This window comes from Chiloscyllium plagiosum, chromosome 29 (genome assembly GCF_004010195.1).
Source record: "Chiloscyllium plagiosum isolate BGI_BamShark_2017 chromosome 29, ASM401019v2, whole genome shotgun sequence".
Taxonomy (NCBI): domain Eukaryota; kingdom Metazoa; phylum Chordata; class Chondrichthyes; order Orectolobiformes; family Hemiscylliidae; genus Chiloscyllium; species Chiloscyllium plagiosum.
This window is the reverse complement of record NC_057738.1, coordinates 40,232,782-40,250,861: the sequence shown is the minus strand read 5'-3', so window position 1 is coordinate 40,250,861 and position 18,080 is coordinate 40,232,782. Positions and strand designations below refer to the sequence as shown.

The 18,080-nt window shown below is 43.0% G+C and overlaps 1 protein-coding gene across 4 annotated transcripts in view; it reads left to right on the top strand.

Annotated features, from left to right (window-relative positions):
• Positions 1-18,080, top strand: part of LOC122564555 (cadherin-20-like) — a 153,981-nt gene that overhangs the window by 112,113 nt on the left and 23,788 nt on the right. For all 4 annotated transcript variants that reach the window (XM_043719619.1, XM_043719618.1, XM_043719617.1 and 1 more), the window contains 4 exons: positions 1,841-1,960; positions 4,340-4,507; positions 10,602-10,789; positions 11,817-12,070. In XM_043719619.1, coding sequence (XP_043575554.1) covers positions 1,841-1,960; positions 4,340-4,507; positions 10,602-10,789; positions 11,817-12,070 — 730 coding nt within the window. The remainder of the gene's footprint in view (positions 1-1,840; positions 1,961-4,339; positions 4,508-10,601; positions 10,790-11,816; positions 12,071-18,080) is intronic.

Below are 18,080 nucleotides of genomic sequence, written 5' to 3'. Positions count from 1 at the left end.
TTGCATCAGGAGTCCTACACTCAACATGAGATTGCAACTTATCTTCTACAGATCAGCCCCCACCCGGAAAGAGGCAAACATTCTCATCACCCTGTTCCAAAACCCATCAGAAAGGGCGATGCCTCCACAGCAGCAATGAACTGAACAGGGTACAAGGTTCAAGGGCCAAACCAGGAATCAATGATGCCATTGTTTATTACAAGGAGATCTACTGGGTATAGTAAATGAGAACTCACCAGGAGGGGCTATCCTGTGAAGAGAGAATCATAGAATCCTTACAGTGTGAAAAGGCCATTCGGCCCAGCAAATTTGCACCAACCCTCCAAAGAACAGTTTACCCAGACCCCCACCTTACCACTGTAACCCCACCTTTTCCATGGCTAATCCACCTAGCCTGCACATCTCTGGGCTCTATGAGCAATTTAGCATGGTCAATCCACCTAACCAGCACACGTTTGGACTGTGAGGGGAAACTGGAGCACCCGAAGGAAACCCACGCACACACAGGGAGAATGTGCAAACTCCACACAGACAGTAACCCGAGGCTGGAATCAAACCCAGATCCCTGGTGCTGTGAGGCAGTCATGCTAACCCCTGAGCCACTGTGCCACCCTTTAAAAGCTGAAAAAGCTGAAGAGGTTGAGTTGGTTAGGCCTGTACCTGGAGTTTTGAAGAATGAGGGGTGAACTTATTCAAACATACAAGACTCCGAGGGGACTTGACAAGGTCAATGCAAAGAGGTTGTTTCTCCTTGGAAGAGAGTCGAGACCAGAGGTTTATAGTCTCAGAATAAGAGGTTGCATGTTTAAGACAAGCTTGAGGAGGACTATCTACAAGCAAAGATTGGAAAGACTAGGGTTGTTTTCATGGGAACAGAGAGTGCTGAAGGGAGATTTCATAAAGGAATGTGAAATGATGTATGGTCTAGTTAAAGTGGACAAGAAGGTGTCTCCCTTCACAGGGGACATATATTTAAAGTATGGTTTTTAATTAATTCCTTGCATGTGGGTGTCACTTTATTGTCCATCCCTAATTGCCCAGAGGGCAGTTAAGAGTGAACTACGTTGCTGTGGGTCTAGAGTCACATGTAGGCCAGACCAGGTAAGGATGGCAGTTTCCTTCCCTAAGGGACATTAGTGAACCAGATTAACTTTTCCAAAAGTTGACAATGGTTACATGGTCATCATTAGACTGTTAATTCCAGATTTTAATTTAATTCAAATTCCATCATTTGACATGATGGGATTCGAACCTGGGTCCCCAGAACACTACCTGGGTCTCTGGGGTTTAGTTGAAGGATGAGAGAGGCGATAAGGAGGAATTGGTTTTCACTCAGAGCGTAGTGGGGAACTGGAACTTAGCACCTAAGGCTCAAACCTTCATCACATTTTAAAAAAAACAATTAGTTATGAGCAGCAGTCACAGTAACCTACTGGGGTACAAACCCAAGAGCTGGAAAATGATGTTAAGTGGGATCGCTGTTTCTCAGCTAACCCGTGCACCGTGAGTTAAATAGCCTCTTTCTGAGCTTTCAACTTTCTGTGCTTTCGTGTTTACTCATTTGGTGGAGCCATTAAATGTCCAGCAGTTTTCATCAAAATGTTCAGCTTCTCGGGTGTGTGTAAGATCCACACAATAGGGGGTCGTTTGCTCATGGTGTCACCATTGGAAACATAAACAAAAGAAAGCTGTAGAACAGGTGGCAGATTCATGATTACCCACCGTTGTCCAAAGACAAAGTTAACCCCATCAGATGTGAAAAACCGCAAGCAGACCCATTGTAATAAACTCTTCTATTTCCAATGCAAAGATCTGATGATAATGCCTCCTCTGTATACAGGTACGTCTGTGATACAGCTCACAGCTAGTGATGCTGATGACCCCACATACGGAAACAGCGCTCGAGTGGTGTATAGCATCCTGCAGGGACAGCCATACTTCTCTGTGGAAGCAAGAACAGGTACACAACTATTTTTCCATCTCATCTTTCAATCTCTCAAAGGAGCTGTGTGCATCCAGCTATGTCTTCGCTTTGCTATTGGATTCATGAGTTAACCCTGTGTTCCTCTTCCAAGCATCTCCATAGACTCCTCTCCACCCCTACTGCCTCCTCCAACCTTATCTCTAACAACCAGCTTGTATAAGATCTGGAACACAGGAATTAAAAGGATGGTTCAATCAGATTCCAGGGAACTTCCAAAAAGACCTTTACTTAAAAATATGCCTTTACAAGGTTATCAAGAAGTGCTGCATGTTTTATGTGTCTCTGAGCGGTGCAGATATAACATTATTTTCTTTCTGTGCAACAGGTTTATTCATGAGAGTTTATCTTCACAATCACTGTACTCACACTTCTGCCAATGTTACCTTTGAGAAACTTCCAGCATTTCCTGTTGTGTCTGGTTTACTGAGTTAACAACCAGGCTTAACCAATCCAGCACATGATGTGGAGATACCGGTGTTAGACTGGGGTGGACAAAATCAGAAGTCACATGACTCCAGGTTATAGTCCAACAGGTTTATTTAAAATCGTAAGTTTTTGGAGCACTGCCCCTTTGTCAGGTGAAGCTCTGAAAGTTTGTGATTTTAAATAAATCTGTTGGACTATAACTTGGTTTCATGTGACCTCTGACAATCCAGCAGAGTGAACATAGGTTAGTTACCAGACTCTTATAATCAAACACAGAACAATTGAAATCTACACTTCCATGATGGATTAAATTAGACAGTCTATTCAAAGAGGCATGATAGCCTGAATGGCATCAATCCATATTATAAAATTCTGTGACTGATTGGTTAATTTCAGAACAGTGAAGCATAAAGATTTCTTTGCATCAGCAAATTTTTATCACGAGCTTGTGTCCTTTTGTACAAATGGAATGTGACAGAGGCCCCAGCACACATACACATTTTAGAAATATCACAGCCAGGCTTTTGAGAGTCTTGGACAAACAGGATCTAGTTACTTTTCTCATTTAATTTGATTTGATTTGATTTATTATTGTCACATGTACCTCGGTACAGTGAAAAGTTTTGTTTTGCATGCAGTAAAATGGATCATACCACACAAAGATCATAGGATGATGGGACAGAGTGAGGAATACCAAGTTTCAAATGCAAAGAAGGTGTTCATAAAGTAAGATCAACATTAGATTTGAAATTTGAGAGGTCCTTTCAGAGCAAAGTTAACACTTCGAGTCTGGTATGATTCTTCAGAAGAAGTAATATCGGACTCAAAACATTAATTCAAATGCTTTTTCCACAGATGCTGCCAGACTTGCTGAGTTTCCCCAGCATTGTCAGTGCTTGTTTCAGATTTCCAGAATCCCCAGTATTTTGCTCTTACTATACTCGTGTAGATATTTTTAATAAATCTATTCACACACGTTATGACATACCTCCAAAGCTGCTGGGACTTGAACCCAGCCTTCCTGGCCCGAAGGTAGGGACACTACCACCATACCACAAAAATCCAACTAATCAAAATGCAACTGTTGTGCTTTACTCTCTTTGCCACTGAAATAACTCAACAGAGGCCAGCTTTCCCTTCACCAAGTTACCTTTTATTTCCACATGGAGAATCCTTGACACTGATCCAGCTCCCTCAGAGCCAGCTCTGAGTGAACAGAACCCTCCTGTTCATATCTGTCAGCAGGGCTCCCTGACTAGACCAGATTAATAGCCCCAGTCAGGGAACTCATACTCTGAGGTCCATTGGCTGACCTGGTTACAATCACTACAACAATGTTCAGAGTTCAGGACCCTCCGCAGGACTTTAACGCAAGACTCTGAGGGACACCCACTGAGGAAGCACTGCACTGTCAGAGGTGTGGAATTTTGTTGGGATTTTGCACCGTGTTCCATCTATCTACTTGGGGGGGGATATAGAAAATTCCATGGTTCTATTTTTGATAAAGAGCAGGGGAGCATTATCTCCAGATGGCCTGACCAATATCTATCCTACAGCCAACATCATGAAATGGGATTATCCAACCACTGTCACTTTCCTGTTTGTGGGAACGTGCTGTGTACAAATTGGCTGCAGTGCTTTCTACTTGCACCAGTGACTGTGTCTCATTACGTATTTCATTGAAGGTAAATCTGGTGATATGCAAACGTAAGTCTTTCTTTGTTTGCAAAAAATGAAGTCAGAAGTTGTCAGATAGCCCAACTTTAAATCACAATTTTAATGACTGTTCTCCAGGTTAACCCCAAAGTAGGAACATCCTGAGGCAAAGTGAATCGAGCCTCATGCTACTAATCGCTGCTAGTAACTGGTGCCCCCTGCTGATCGTTTCTCAAAGTACTGGAAATTGCAAAACCTCTTTAATTTCTCCAGGTATCATCAGGACAGCATTGTCAAACATGGACCGCGAGGTAAAGGATGGATATCAAGTGGTTGTACAAGCAAAGGACATGGGTGGGCAAATGGGAGGATTATCAGGGACAACAACTGTGAACATCACACTCACAGACGTCAACGACAATCCTCCGAGATTCCCTCACAGTAAGTACCTGTGTCATCAACTGCTGCAGTTACCAAACACTTACCACGATTATTAAAATGTCAGAGAAGATGTTTTCACAAAAAAAAACAAATTTGAAAGGAATAACTTTGGTTCTTTTCCACAGGGAGTTAAAGACATTATTACATCAAAATTAAAATAATTATGCGGTTTCTTTTCTAGAATTTAGCTTTAGCTTTATTGTCACATGTACTCACATGAGTACAGTGAAAAGTTTACAATTTGACACTTAGGGCACCATCTGAGGTATAAAGGTCTTGGGATAAAGAATTTTTGATATCATCTAATCAATCCGATCAGAGATACTATTACACACTTCCAGAGGAGGAGAGATTTGAGTCCAGACCTCCTGCCTCAAAGGTAGGGACACTACCACTGCACCATAGAGTCCTCTTTTTAGTGCCTGTATTGATTAGCAAGTAGAAAACATTTATCAAGAGTTTCAAACCTTGTGATACAATTGATGCAGCCAGTTTTAATGTATTGACATTTTAATCAACTGGTTAAGGCACATCACTGGAGCAGGGAGGACTTGAATCAACATCCCCTGGCTTAGAGATAGAGACACTACCACTGTATCACAAGAGTCCTGGAGTTTCAGTGTATAGCCATTGTATTAGATGTTTGTCACACCAGTGAATCCTACTCAGTTTTTTCCAGTTGATCATTGCCCTTACAACTCCAAAGATCTTTTTAAAACATGAATTAGTGGCTCTGAGCAAAGGTGCCCCCAGTATATGTTGGTTGGTCAGGCTTTGGAGAGATTACTGAATCTTACTTTATTCAAACAACAACTGTTTTATTACACAATAGGAATTAAATATAGTTCTGTATAACCAGGTCAAAATAATACAGTTCCATAACCATTCTTCCTCAACGTCTCTCAGTTAAGTGTTTTCTCACATGATCTATATTAGGAGTTCCAACTTTAAACTTTATAAACCTTATAGTTATCCGACCCATTCACATCCCTCACAATTTCCCAAGAGATACAATGGTGACAATGGCCGTGTGTTATGTGCCCTATTGACTCTTACAGAGAAATTATAATTGGCAATGTTTCATTGACCATGCATTTCAAAGTTCCCAAAGGGGGAGCCTGTAAATATTTCTCATCAATCTGTCCAGAGATGACACACCTCAGGAACCGGTGGAAGGTGGGGCACAGAGGTAGAAACACTATCACTGTCTTACAAGAACCCAAAAGGGAGCCTGTTCAGAGATGTTAAGACACACCTCCAGTGCAGCTAGGAGTTGAACCCAGGCCTCCTGACTCAGTGGTAGGGATACTACCACTGCATTAGATTCCCTACAATGTGGAAACTGGCCTTTCGGCCCAACCAGTCCACACTGACCCTCTGCAGAGTAGCCCACCCAGACCCATTTCCCTCTGACTAATGCACATAGCACTATGGGCAATTTAGCATGGCCAATCCACCTAACCTGCACATCTTTGGAGTGTGGGAGGAAACTGGAACACCCAGAGGAAACCCACGCAGACACGAGGAGAATGTGCAAACTCCACACAGGCAGTCACCCGAGGCTGGAATCGAACCTGGGACCTTGGTGTTGTGAAGCACCACTGAGCCACCTTGCCACATGGAGACATGGAGAGTAGTATGCCTTGCACAGATAATAAGGCAGCATTGAAAAATGATTGCCAAAAAGGGAGCCTTTACGTTCCAAATGCTAATGATGGTCTCCTGGCAATTTATACTCAATGGTTACACATCAATCATTTCAGGAACACCTAGAACACCAGCAATTTAACATATAATCAAACTTGTAATGGTTTCTGACTGTAATGGGCCTCAAACATGCACTCATTGCTGTCTTTCATCTTCCGAATAGCTAGTTTTAAAGAGCCCAGTGCATTCTGCAACGTCTTAAAAACAGAAAGTATTTAAAATCATTTAAAAACTTAATTTTACTTGCACTACAACTGAAAGAACTTCTCAACTTAAAACATAAAGGATTTTTAACTCCACTCAGCAAGTCCCAGCAAAACAGCAATTTGATAATGGGTGGGTATCCATTTTCTTTGTGATGATGATTGGGGGGCACATATGACCTGGGACACCAGGGAAAACATTTCTCTACTTTGTTAAAATAGTGCTGAGAGATCTTTCAAGCCAGCCGAGTGGGTAGTGGAAGCCTTGGTTTAGCAGCTCATCTGAAAGACAGCACTTCTGACAGTGCAACACTCCCCTGATACTGCAACACACCATCAACCTGGATTTGGTTATGATCAAGCAATGGAGTGGGACTTGAAGGCAAAACCTTGTGACTCACAGGCAGATAAAAGAGGAAATACCCTTTGAGTGTATAAGACAGTCCCTTCTGATTGACCTCTGATCCTGCCCATTTCTCAGTGTATTGCTGAGATTGCAAGACAATGACGGAGATGGCCCTCACTGGCATCTGTTGTCTATTGCTGATTAGCTAAAGAAGACAGTGATGAACCTTCATCTTGAGCCAGTGTAGGTCGTAGTGACTTTTTGGGGCCATTGAAGAGTTACTCACATTAGCATGGGGAGGGAGTTACATTTGGAGAGCTCAGTTATAGATGGATTTCCTTCCTGAAAAGAAAATAGTGAGGCAGATGGTCATTTTCAACAAACAAATAGTGACATGGTCACTTCCACCAACTCCAGTATTTTATGTGTGGATTATTTTTTTAAGAAACTGAATTCAGTCTCAAACTATCACGGTAAAATGTCTCTGAATTACCCAGTCAGAAATCACGCGACACCAGATTATAGTCCAACAGGTTTATTTGAAATCACAAACTTTCAGATCACTGCTTTTGGAGTATCCTTCACCTGATGGAGGAGCAGTGCTCCAAAAGCTTGGTTTTTCAAATAAACCTGTTGGACTGTAACAGTGTGATTTTTGACCTTGTCCACCCCAGTCCAACAGTGGTACCTCTGAATAAACATCTGAATTACCTGGTCATTAATAGTGACAGGTAAGTTAATTCATTCAGCAAGTGCATTAAACTCCTTCCACTGTAACAGTCTACTACCTCCTAAATGAAGCTAGTGATTTTATCACAGCCATTTGCCAGGAGGACCATTCCATTGCTTGGTTGTTTTTTAGACAAACAACTTCCTGAAATCACTTCTAGTCACCTTTCACTGGTTTGCACACGTGTCCTTTCATCTTACTCCCAAGGTCCTAGTTGTGTTCTACTGTATCTCTTCTACATCATTTGCTACAGAGGTGTAGCGGTGGTGTCACCATCTCTAGGCCAGAAGCCCAGGGTTCAAATCCCACATCGTGTTGGCTGGGGCAGGTGTGTTTGTGGCATGGCCATAAAGGCCAGTTATTATCCTGTGAATCCTGACACACGGCGGTCAAGCTGAACAGTTTCCTGGTCTGCCATCCTACAAATAATGACGTGGAGGTGCCAGTGTTGGACTGGGGTGGACAAAGTTAAAAATCACACAACGCCAGGTTACAGTCCAATAGGTTTATTTGGAAGCACTAGCTTTCTGAGCTCTCCTTCATCAGGTAGCTAGTGGGGCAGGATCATAAGACAGAGAATTTATAACACAAGATCATCGTGTCATGCAACTGATACGATATATTGAACAAACCTAAATCATTCTCAAAGATGAAACACTTAGTAGCAATCTAGGTTTGTTTAATATATCATATCAGTTGCATGACACTATGATCTTTTACTATAAATTCTGTGTCTTATGATCCTGCCCCACTAGCTACCTGATGAAGGAGCAGTGCTCCGAAAACTAGTGCTTCCACATAAACCTATCAGACTATATCCTTGTGTTGTGTGATTGTTAACTTCATCTTACAAATAGCAACAGCAATCCACTGTGTTCCTCTGCCCATGTGCGGAGATTAATCCAATGGAAGACAATCCTTACAAGTAAGGATGGGACAAAAGAGAGATGCACACTGTCACCCAGATTCCAGATCAGACAGGCCTGGAGCTTTCAGAAAGTTACAGCGCGTCATGACATGTGAATTCAGATAAGAAAGTACCTGCCTCTTCTTCAGTCCCTCTCAGTGTAACATAGTACAGCAAAATCTGTGGAATTGTAGCCATGTAAATGGTTAGCGATGTTAATAAACTTCAAGATATCTGTCTCAGCAAGAAGCCAACTCTCTGCATTATGCAGACTGACAGACAAAAGAAAAACACATATTGCACCAGTCACAACATTGGCTATTTTATAAATCCTTATAGGATCACATCTTCCAAATCCTGAAATGTCTCTGAGCCATCCTGATACCAGGACCTATAAACCTGTGATAATGGCTCTAGACTAGAAATACTGAGGTTTGCAGTATTGTTGGAGAGACATGAGGAGCTGGCAGAATTTCAGGTCAATTAACAAATTCTAGTCTCCGCAGTGGAGATCATGAGACTACTAGATTATTGTAAAATCCCACCTTCAGGAAAGGAAGCTTGTCCAAGGATGTCCAGGCAAGGTGGGTTAGCCATGAGAAATGCAAGGTCACAGGGATAGGGTAGGGCTGGGTCTGGGTGGGATCATCTTTGGAGGGATGGTATGTACTTGATTGGCCAAATGGCCAGCTTCCACAGCGTAGGGATTCTATGATTTTTCACCTGGTCCAACCTACCTCCAAAACCACAGCTTTGCTTGGAGCTGGAAATGATCATTTGAAAAAATAATCTTGCATTTGCTGAGAAACGTGTCCCTAAGTATCGAATAAATTAAATCATTCGTGTATTTTACAGTGAAAATCATAGCAGCATAAGAAGGGCATTCTTGGGATACATATGTCTTTTGCCAATCCTAAATTCCCTGAAAAGGGGTGGGGACGGACTGAACCGAGATTAGAATTTTCTCTCAGAGTCAGTAGGGGGAGCCCTGATACTGCAGCTCAGTCTGGGGCCCTGTGGTTTCCTAATTTCAGTTCTGAATCTTACAACAAACAGAACCTTCAGCCATAAAGAATACATAATTACACCTCATCATTCAATGCCAATTTCTAAAGACCTATTAAATTAAATGAGTACTCTCTCTCAATGTTTGAAATCCAAATAGTAGGTGTGGGCAACGACATTGAATAATGAGGCAAAGTGCAGAACCCATAACTATATCATAATGTTTAACAGTTGTCAAGTTCAACAGCAATACTAACCCAGCTACAGTGAATGGGAGCATAGTAGCCATGCAATCAGACTCGTCATGTAAAGGGTCAGATTAGAGACATGAGTTCAAATTCCATTACAACCATCTAGATGGGGCTTAAGTACAACTAATTCAGCAAGCTGGGGCAAATTGCAGTGTAATGATTTTATTTTTAAATGCCATGAAACTAGTGGGTTGTTCTTATTCATTCATTAATGCAGGAGGTCCCTGAATGACAAACCCTTGTATTTAACGAAGATGATCCCATACAGCAGTGCAGTTTTAAAGCCCTGACATTTGAACATTGCCTGTACTTACAAATAGTTGTTCTCTGTGATCCTGCACTGTGTTCCGACATGTATACAAACAGAAGGGTGACATTGTGGTTCAGTGGTTAGCACTGCTGCCTCACATCGCCAGGGTCCCAGGTTCAATTCCAGCCTTGGGCGACTGTGTGGAGTTTGCACATTCTCCCCCATGTCTGCGCGGGTTTCCTCCGGGTGCTCCGGTTTCCTCCCACAGTCCAAAGATGTGCAGGTCAGGTGAATTGGCCATACTAAATTGCCCATAGTGTTAGGTACATTTGTCAGAGGGAAATGGGTCTGGGTGGGTTACTCTTCATAGGGTCGGTGTGGACTGTGGGTCGAAGGGCCTGTTTCCACACTGTAGAGAATCTAATCTCTCTCAGACCCCACAACAGAACCCAAGGACGGCCTGTATCCTTCAAGGGGGAGAGATTTGACTTACACATGTTCCCAAACCCTTTGGCATGTGTCCAACTGTTAACTGCGCTCTGAAGTAGCCCAAGACAGCTACTCATTTGTAGATGGTTCACCGCCCCACCATCTGGGTAGTTAGCAATTGGCGACTAAGCACTGGCCTCGCCAACAATGCCGAAGAATGGAAACTTAACAAGTAGTTATGTGTGTTTCTATCCCCCACCCCTCAGGATTATATCAGATGACAGTGCTGGAAACTGGATTGGTTGGCTCAGCAGTGGGAAGAATTCTTGCTGAAGATGCAGATGAGGGGATCAATGCTGAACTGAGCTACCGGATCATCGACGGAGACAGGATGAACACATTTGATATTGTCACTGATAATAGCAACCAAGTTGGGGTTATCATCCTCAAGGAGGTAAGAGTTTTCTGAAATAGAACGAGAACAGTATCGGGCCAGACTCTACTGTGGCCTGGCCTGACAGAGCAACAGGAGCAATCTACATATCACCCAACTTGCAATAAAACCCTCCAAGGTATATGGCAGGAGTGTTATAAAGCAAACTTTAACATGGAGCCACACGCTGGCTCAGCTGAGCAAAGGCTTGGCTGATGTTGTAGGTTTTAGGGAGGGTAATATATGGAGGAAAGCGAGGTGACGAGGCGAGAGGTTTAGAGAAGGAATGGAGTTTAGGTCCTTGGCAGCTGGGAGTCCGATTTCAAACGAGGGAGTGATTAAAATTAAGGATGTTCGAGAGGTCAGAACGAGAGGAGGACAGATATTTTGGAAGGTTGTTGGGTTGGGGAAGATGACAGACACTGGAGGCATGAAGCTGTGAAGGGATTTGAATACAAGGACGGCCATTTTAAAATCAAAACATGTTTGACGAGGAACCAGGGAGCACAGTGGAAAGGGAAGGTTATGATATTTAAGGGCAACTTTACCTAACTTTAAGGGCATTTAAATTGTCATTGGATAAACATATGGAATAGTATAGGATAGATAGACTTCAGATTGGTTCCACAGGTCGGCGCAACATCGAGGGCCAAAGGGCCTGTACTGGGCTATAATGTTCTATGCTCTATGTTCTCTCTGGGAAGCAGAGTTTTGGGTGACCTCATGTTGATGGAGGGCTTATGTGGGAAACCAGTGAGGAAATCAAATTCCCCAGGGCTTCACCCTTCCCTACCTCATGAATCTCCCTCAGCTCCATAACCCTCTGAGATATCTGTGCTCATTTAACCCCAACCTCATGGGTATTCCTGACTGTAAGTGCTCAGCTCCCAGGCTCAAAACTTACACTGTCCCTAAATTCAGAAACAGTAAAGACAGAAGTCAGAATCTCAGCAGCAGATGAACTGAGACAGAGGTGACATTGGTGATTATTTGGAAAAACAAATTCCTTATGTTTAACTCTTTATCTTTCTTTCTCTCTCTCTCTAAGCCTTTAGATTTTGAAACTAAAGACAGCTACACGTTAACTGTGGAAGGAACCAATACACACCTGGACCTGCGGTTTCTAAACTTTGGTCCATTCCGTGATACGACCAGGGTGGTTGTATCAGTTGAAGATGTGGATGAGCCACCACAGTTTGAGATAAGCTTCTACCAGGTGGAGGTTTATGAGGATGTCGCTGTCGGTACTACCATCCAAACTGTTTCGGCAAAAGACCCAGACGCGGCCAATAATTCCATCAGGTATGATGTAGCTTCAGTGTCAAGCCACAGCTGCCAGAATTAAGAAACAGTGTCATTTTCCCTCCCCAGCGGGGACACTCCTGAATGTACACTAACATCCCAATTACTCGAGTTTCACCAGCAACTGATCTACCTAAACAAGAAACAGAAATCGCTGGAGAAGCTCAGCTAGTCTGCCAGCATCTGCAGAGAGAGAAAACAGTTAACGTTTTGAGTCTGAACAAGAGTCATACTCAAGTCAAAATGTTAATTCTGTTACTCTCTCCAGAAATGCTGCCAGATCTGTTGAGTTTCTCCAGCGATTTCTGTTTCTGTTTCAGATTTCCAGCATGCATAGTTCTTAGAATCATAGATTCCCTCTGTGTGAGAGCAGGCCATTCAGCCCATCAAGCCCACCGACCCTCTGAAGAGCATCTCAGCAAGACTTACACCCCTTTCCTATCCCTGTGGCCTTGCATTTCCCATTAGGCCAATCCACCTAATCTACACGCCTTTGGACTTCTTTGTTTTATGGAACTGATCCACAGAGCCTTCGTGACCCTCAATAGCAGTTTTAGTGCCACAAATCCACTGCATTATTATTTATTTATTCAGGGGTGTGCCATCACTGGCTGCCTTAGAGAAGGAGCTGGTGAGCAATTATCTTGAACCGGGGCAGTCCATGCCGGAGTAATCACCTTTAAGAATATAATTTATGACTAAGTTCCCTTTCCAGTTCTCTGGCTGGCCCCAGTAAGTCTAATTAAGTCAATGCACAGATTACTGTGGTAAGAAAGCTGTCTCAGATTATACATTTCCTCTGTCATATTTTCGGTACATTTCCAGCCCCTCCATAATTTATTACTGCATATTTATTTTTGCTGCAGAATTCATCTCTCCCACTTACTCCCTTGCTGCACAGCACAGAGGTTGTGAATAATGATCAACATCTCTCTGAGTGCTGTATTCCCAAAGGTAGTGATACACACGTTTCTTTGATTGAGGAATGCCTTGTCAAATGGATTAATAACCAGTGATAATATTAAATGAGAAGCATAAAGTGAATGTGTTACATGAAAAGAATGTTTGAATAACCTTTCAGAAAGTAGGTGTTTATTTTTGGTGACTTCCACACATATTCTATGCTCCCTTCGGGTTAATGTAATGAGCCCTGTTTGCACTTTGGAAGACTCTCCCCACTCACACCTTCATCCCTAATCATACCTTCATATACCCTCCAGGATCTCCTGTCAGTCTCTATAGGCCTCAGAAGTCTGCACATTCCCCAGGTGGAAAACCACTGCCCTTGGAAATGCAGCACTGAGTCAGACACAGAAAAACATCTGGCGTTTGTCAAACACATTGATCTCTCCTGTTCTGTGTGTTCTGTGGTGGTTGTATTATGAATGCATTCTGTGCATCTGTTTGTGTTTTGCCTGTGTTGTGTGTGTGTTTGATGAATGTGTCACGTATGATGTCATAGAGTAGAATCATAGAATCCCTACAGTGTGGAAACAGGCCCTTCGGCCCAACGAGTCCACCAACCCTGTGAAGAGTAATCTACCCAGACCTATTCCCCTACATTTACCCCTGACTAATGCACCTAACCTACACATCCCTGAACACTACAGGCAATTTAGCATGGCCAATTCACCTAACCTGTACAGCTTTGGATAGTGGGAGGAAATCAGAGCACTCAGAAGAAACCCACGCAGACACAGAGAGCTTGTCCAAACTCCACACAGATAGCCACCCGATGCTAGGATCGAACCCAGGTCCCTGGCGCTGTGAGGCAGCAGTGCTAACCACTGAGCTGCCCCATGTGTGTATGCCTCGGTTATGTGTGCGTGATATGCGTTTGTGTCACATGTGTGTCATATGTGTTTGCGTCATGCATGTGTGTGATGTTTTGTTATGCGTTTGCATGATGTTTGTGTTATGCATATCCATGATGTTTGACTGTGTCATGCATGTGTGTGATATGTGCTTGTGTCTTGCATGTGCATAACGTTGGTCTGTGTCATGTGCGTTAGTAATGTTTGTCTGTGTTGTGTCTGTGATGTTTGTCTGTCATGCTTGTTTGTAATGGTTGTCAGGTCAGTCATGCATGTGTGATGTTTGTCTGTGCATGTGTGATATGTACTTGTATCATGTGTGTAAATTTTGTCTGTGTCATGCATGTTTGTAATGGTTATCTGTCGTGTGTGTGATGTTTGTGCTTGTGTGATGTGTGCTTGTCATGTATGTGTAATGTTTGTGTTGTGCATATGTTCAATATGTGTTTGTGTCATACATGTGTGTAATGTTTGTAACATCCATGTGTGAAATATGTATTTGTGTCATGTGTGTGCATGATGTGTTTGAGTCACAGGTATGTGAGATGCATGTGTTTTTCAAACTGCCTTGTTCTTGTGAATTCATCTAATGTGAATAAAGCCAGGATTCCCTCCTTATTCTTCATGTCACCGATATGATACAGAAACTGTGAATGGTGACTGGTGAAGACACTCAAAGACAATGTTTGAATTAAAGGAACCTGTTAGAAGCCCCTGGAACAGAAAGGAATGTAATGTGCAGGATTGTCAGGGACTGTTCCTAAAGATAAAGAAAGTGAATGGCTTTGGGATGATGGAAGCTGAAGACTTTGATTTAATGGCTGGACAATGATGACTCCAGTTTTTTTTTAGATTAGATTAGATTACAGTGTGGAAACAGGCCCTTCGGCCCAACAAGTCCACACCGACCCGCCGAAGCGAAGAAGCTGAAGACTTTGATTTAATGGCTGGACAATGATGACTCCAGTTCTTGAACCATCCTCCAAGAAATTATTGAATCATTATCTGTAACCTTCCAATTCTTCAATAACATCTAAAATCAGAAAGGGGGAATAGTCTTGACCACTGTGTATTTCTTCCTGACTCGGGTCTCAGGCGCTGTGAGGCAGCAGTGCTAACCACTGTGCCACCGTGCCGCCCACAAACCATCTTGAACCATCCTCCAAGAAATTATTGAATCATTATCTGTAACCATCCAATTCTTCAATAACATCTAAAATCAGAAAGGGGGAATAGTCTTGACCACTGTGTATTTCTTCCTGACTCTTTCTTTGGTGTGTTGCTCATCCCAAACTGAGTTTGCTACCCAGACCTTCCTTGTCAATTTCACAGGGTAGTTAAGAGTCAACCACATTGCTGTGGGTCTGGAGTCACATGCTAGCACAGATGGCATAAAGATGGTAGATTTCCTTCCCTCAAGAACATTAGTGATCCAGATGTTTTTTTAACAACAATTGATGGCCATTGCCATGGGAGAATAACTTTGCATCCCAAATGTTTTACTCATTGAATTTAAATCCCACCAGCTGCCTTGCCCCTGGAGTATTAGCCTGGCCCTTTGGATTACGAGTTCAGTCACGTAACCACCAGACTACGCTACACGTGCAAGGTGATGTTACCTGGAAAAGGGCAGTGAATCGTTGAGTTTATTTTCATTCCTTCACAGGATATAGGTATCTCAAGGTGAGGTGAGCATTTATTGCCCCACCCCTGTTTACCTGTGTTGTTGAGCCACATTACTCAAACAGTGGACATGGCACTGACGGGATTGTCACCTGTAATGGTATACTGTACTTATAATGGTAACAACAGTCATAGCTACATTGAAACTGGTAAAACTGTCCGCACCAAAGACCCGAGGTCATTGTAAGACTAGAAATTAACTTGCACTAGTGAGTAAAAGAACATGACTTTGAGTAAACATCAGCAATAACTTGGGGGTTGTGTATATTACCTTTATTTCTTTAATTCTGACATTTGTGTAAAACACACAGTACTTGAACGGGTTTTAATAAATAGAGCAAAAATAGAGCAACACACCAAAGAAAGAGTAAGGAAGAAATACACAGTGGTCAAGACTATTCCCCCTTTCTGATTTTAGATGTTATTGAAGAATTGGATGGTTACAGGTAATGATTCAATAATTTATTGGAGGATGGTTCAAGAACTGGAGTCATCATTGTCCAGCCATTTAGGGTGAGAGGGGAAAAATTTAAAAGGACCTAAGGGGCAACTTTTCCATAAGGGTGGTGTGTCTATGGAATGAGCTGCCTGAGGAAGTGGTGGAGGCTGGTAAAATTACAGCATTTAAAAGGCAACTGGATGGTACATGAATAGAAAAGGTTTAAAGGGATATTGGCCAAGTGCTGGCAAATGGGACTAGATTAGGTTAGGATATCTGGTCAGCATGGACGAGTTGGACCGAAAAGACTGTTTCCATGCTGTACATCTGTATGATTCTATGACATGTGTCATATTGTCCAAATGGTTCTGCTCAGATAGGCTCTGAATTTTGTACACAACTTGTGACAAGCCAAATTAATGAAGAATTCTGCCAGCACCACAGTCAAGATATTCTGGGAAATGGAATATTGTTCCTCAAAGATTAAGACATCAGTATTGATGTCTTAACAAAAGGACCTATCCCCCTGTTCCCCAGATAAATGATTGGGTTGAGTTGTCTTTCTTTGTGGTTTCTAACCGGCCTCTATCTGCACCGTAACGAACATTCGGATGAGGTTCATTTTCAGGTCAAAGCCCTTGTCCGTTCTAACTGCTGTTGACACAAAGGGAGAGATTTTGATCTTTCAGACAGCTGCCATTGTTGTGCTCATTCTCTCCACCTCCCCATAAACATCCCCCACGCCCACCCCAAAACCAACCCTTCAACTCATCACGATATTAAGGAACGGCAGATGGTGCATCACAAGAAGCTTTAGCAGAGTCAGTGAAGGAAAATGTGAGGGAACTCTTTCCAGGAAAGGGAGACATGGTCGAAGAGATCGCCGTGGTTAGGGAGACTGGAGAGGCCAGTCAGCCAGACTATCGTTCTGAAACTCTGCTGTCCTGGTGTCCACCATTAATGAGTCCAGACTTAGTTTGGAGCTGGCCTCTTCTCTCCCCACACTCGTGGGGCTGGCTGCAGTTTCTGACCAATTCCTAACTAAAATGGCAATCAGGATCCTGCTCCCATTATTGAGCCTCGATTTCCTATTGCCCAAATCAGGTGGCATTCTAGATTCACAGAAATGGATTAGGATAACTGGTTGGCATGGACGGGTTGGACCGAAGGGTCTGTTTCCGTGCTGTACATCTCTATAACTCTTTAACTCTATAAATGGACCCCATAACAATGACCTCACTTCAAGGGAGTTAACACCAGGGAAAGGCCACTCAGGTTTAACCTGAGAGAGAATGCCTCCCATTGGCTGATTGCTTATCTCCTTGTTTATTCACTCACGGAACGTGAGTGTCGCTGGCTGGGCCCAGCATTTGTTGCCTGTCTCTAGTTACCCCTTGAGAAGGTGGTGGTGAGCTACCTTCCTGAACAACTGTAATCTGTGTGCTGTTGGTTGACCCACAATTCCAGGATTTTGACCCAGTGACAGTGAAGGAACGGCGATATATTTCCAAGTCAGAATATTAAGTGGCTTGGAGGGGAACTTGCAGGGGGTGGTGATCCATGTATTTGTTGCCGTTGTCCTTTTCAATGAAAGTGGGAGTGGGTTTGGAAGGTAAACGAAAACAGAAATTATTGGAAAAGCTCAGCAGGCTTGGCAGCATCTGTGGAGAGAAATCAGGGTTAACATTTTGGGTGCAGTGATCCTTCTTCAGAACTGAGTTTGGAAGGTGCTGTGTAATGATCATTGGTAACTTTTCCCTCTTCATCTCATTGACAACAAACCATGTTTCTCCGATGACAGGCAAAAGAATTGGCCGGGGTTCTGACCTTGTAGACCAACAGGCTATTGAGTGGCAGTTTCTCTGTCTCTTGTGTCCCATTATCTGTATATTGATGCTTCCTGACAGATAGGCCAAGAAAGCTCAGCACCCACAATGCCTAGAATGTTAAATGATGTCCTGACAGCAATTTCATCAATGCTACTCTTCCTGAAAACAGGCACAAATCTCTCAACTTGTTCCTCGTTGAAAAGTCACAGTGCTTCATTGCAGCAATATCAAGTTTGTTTTATTCA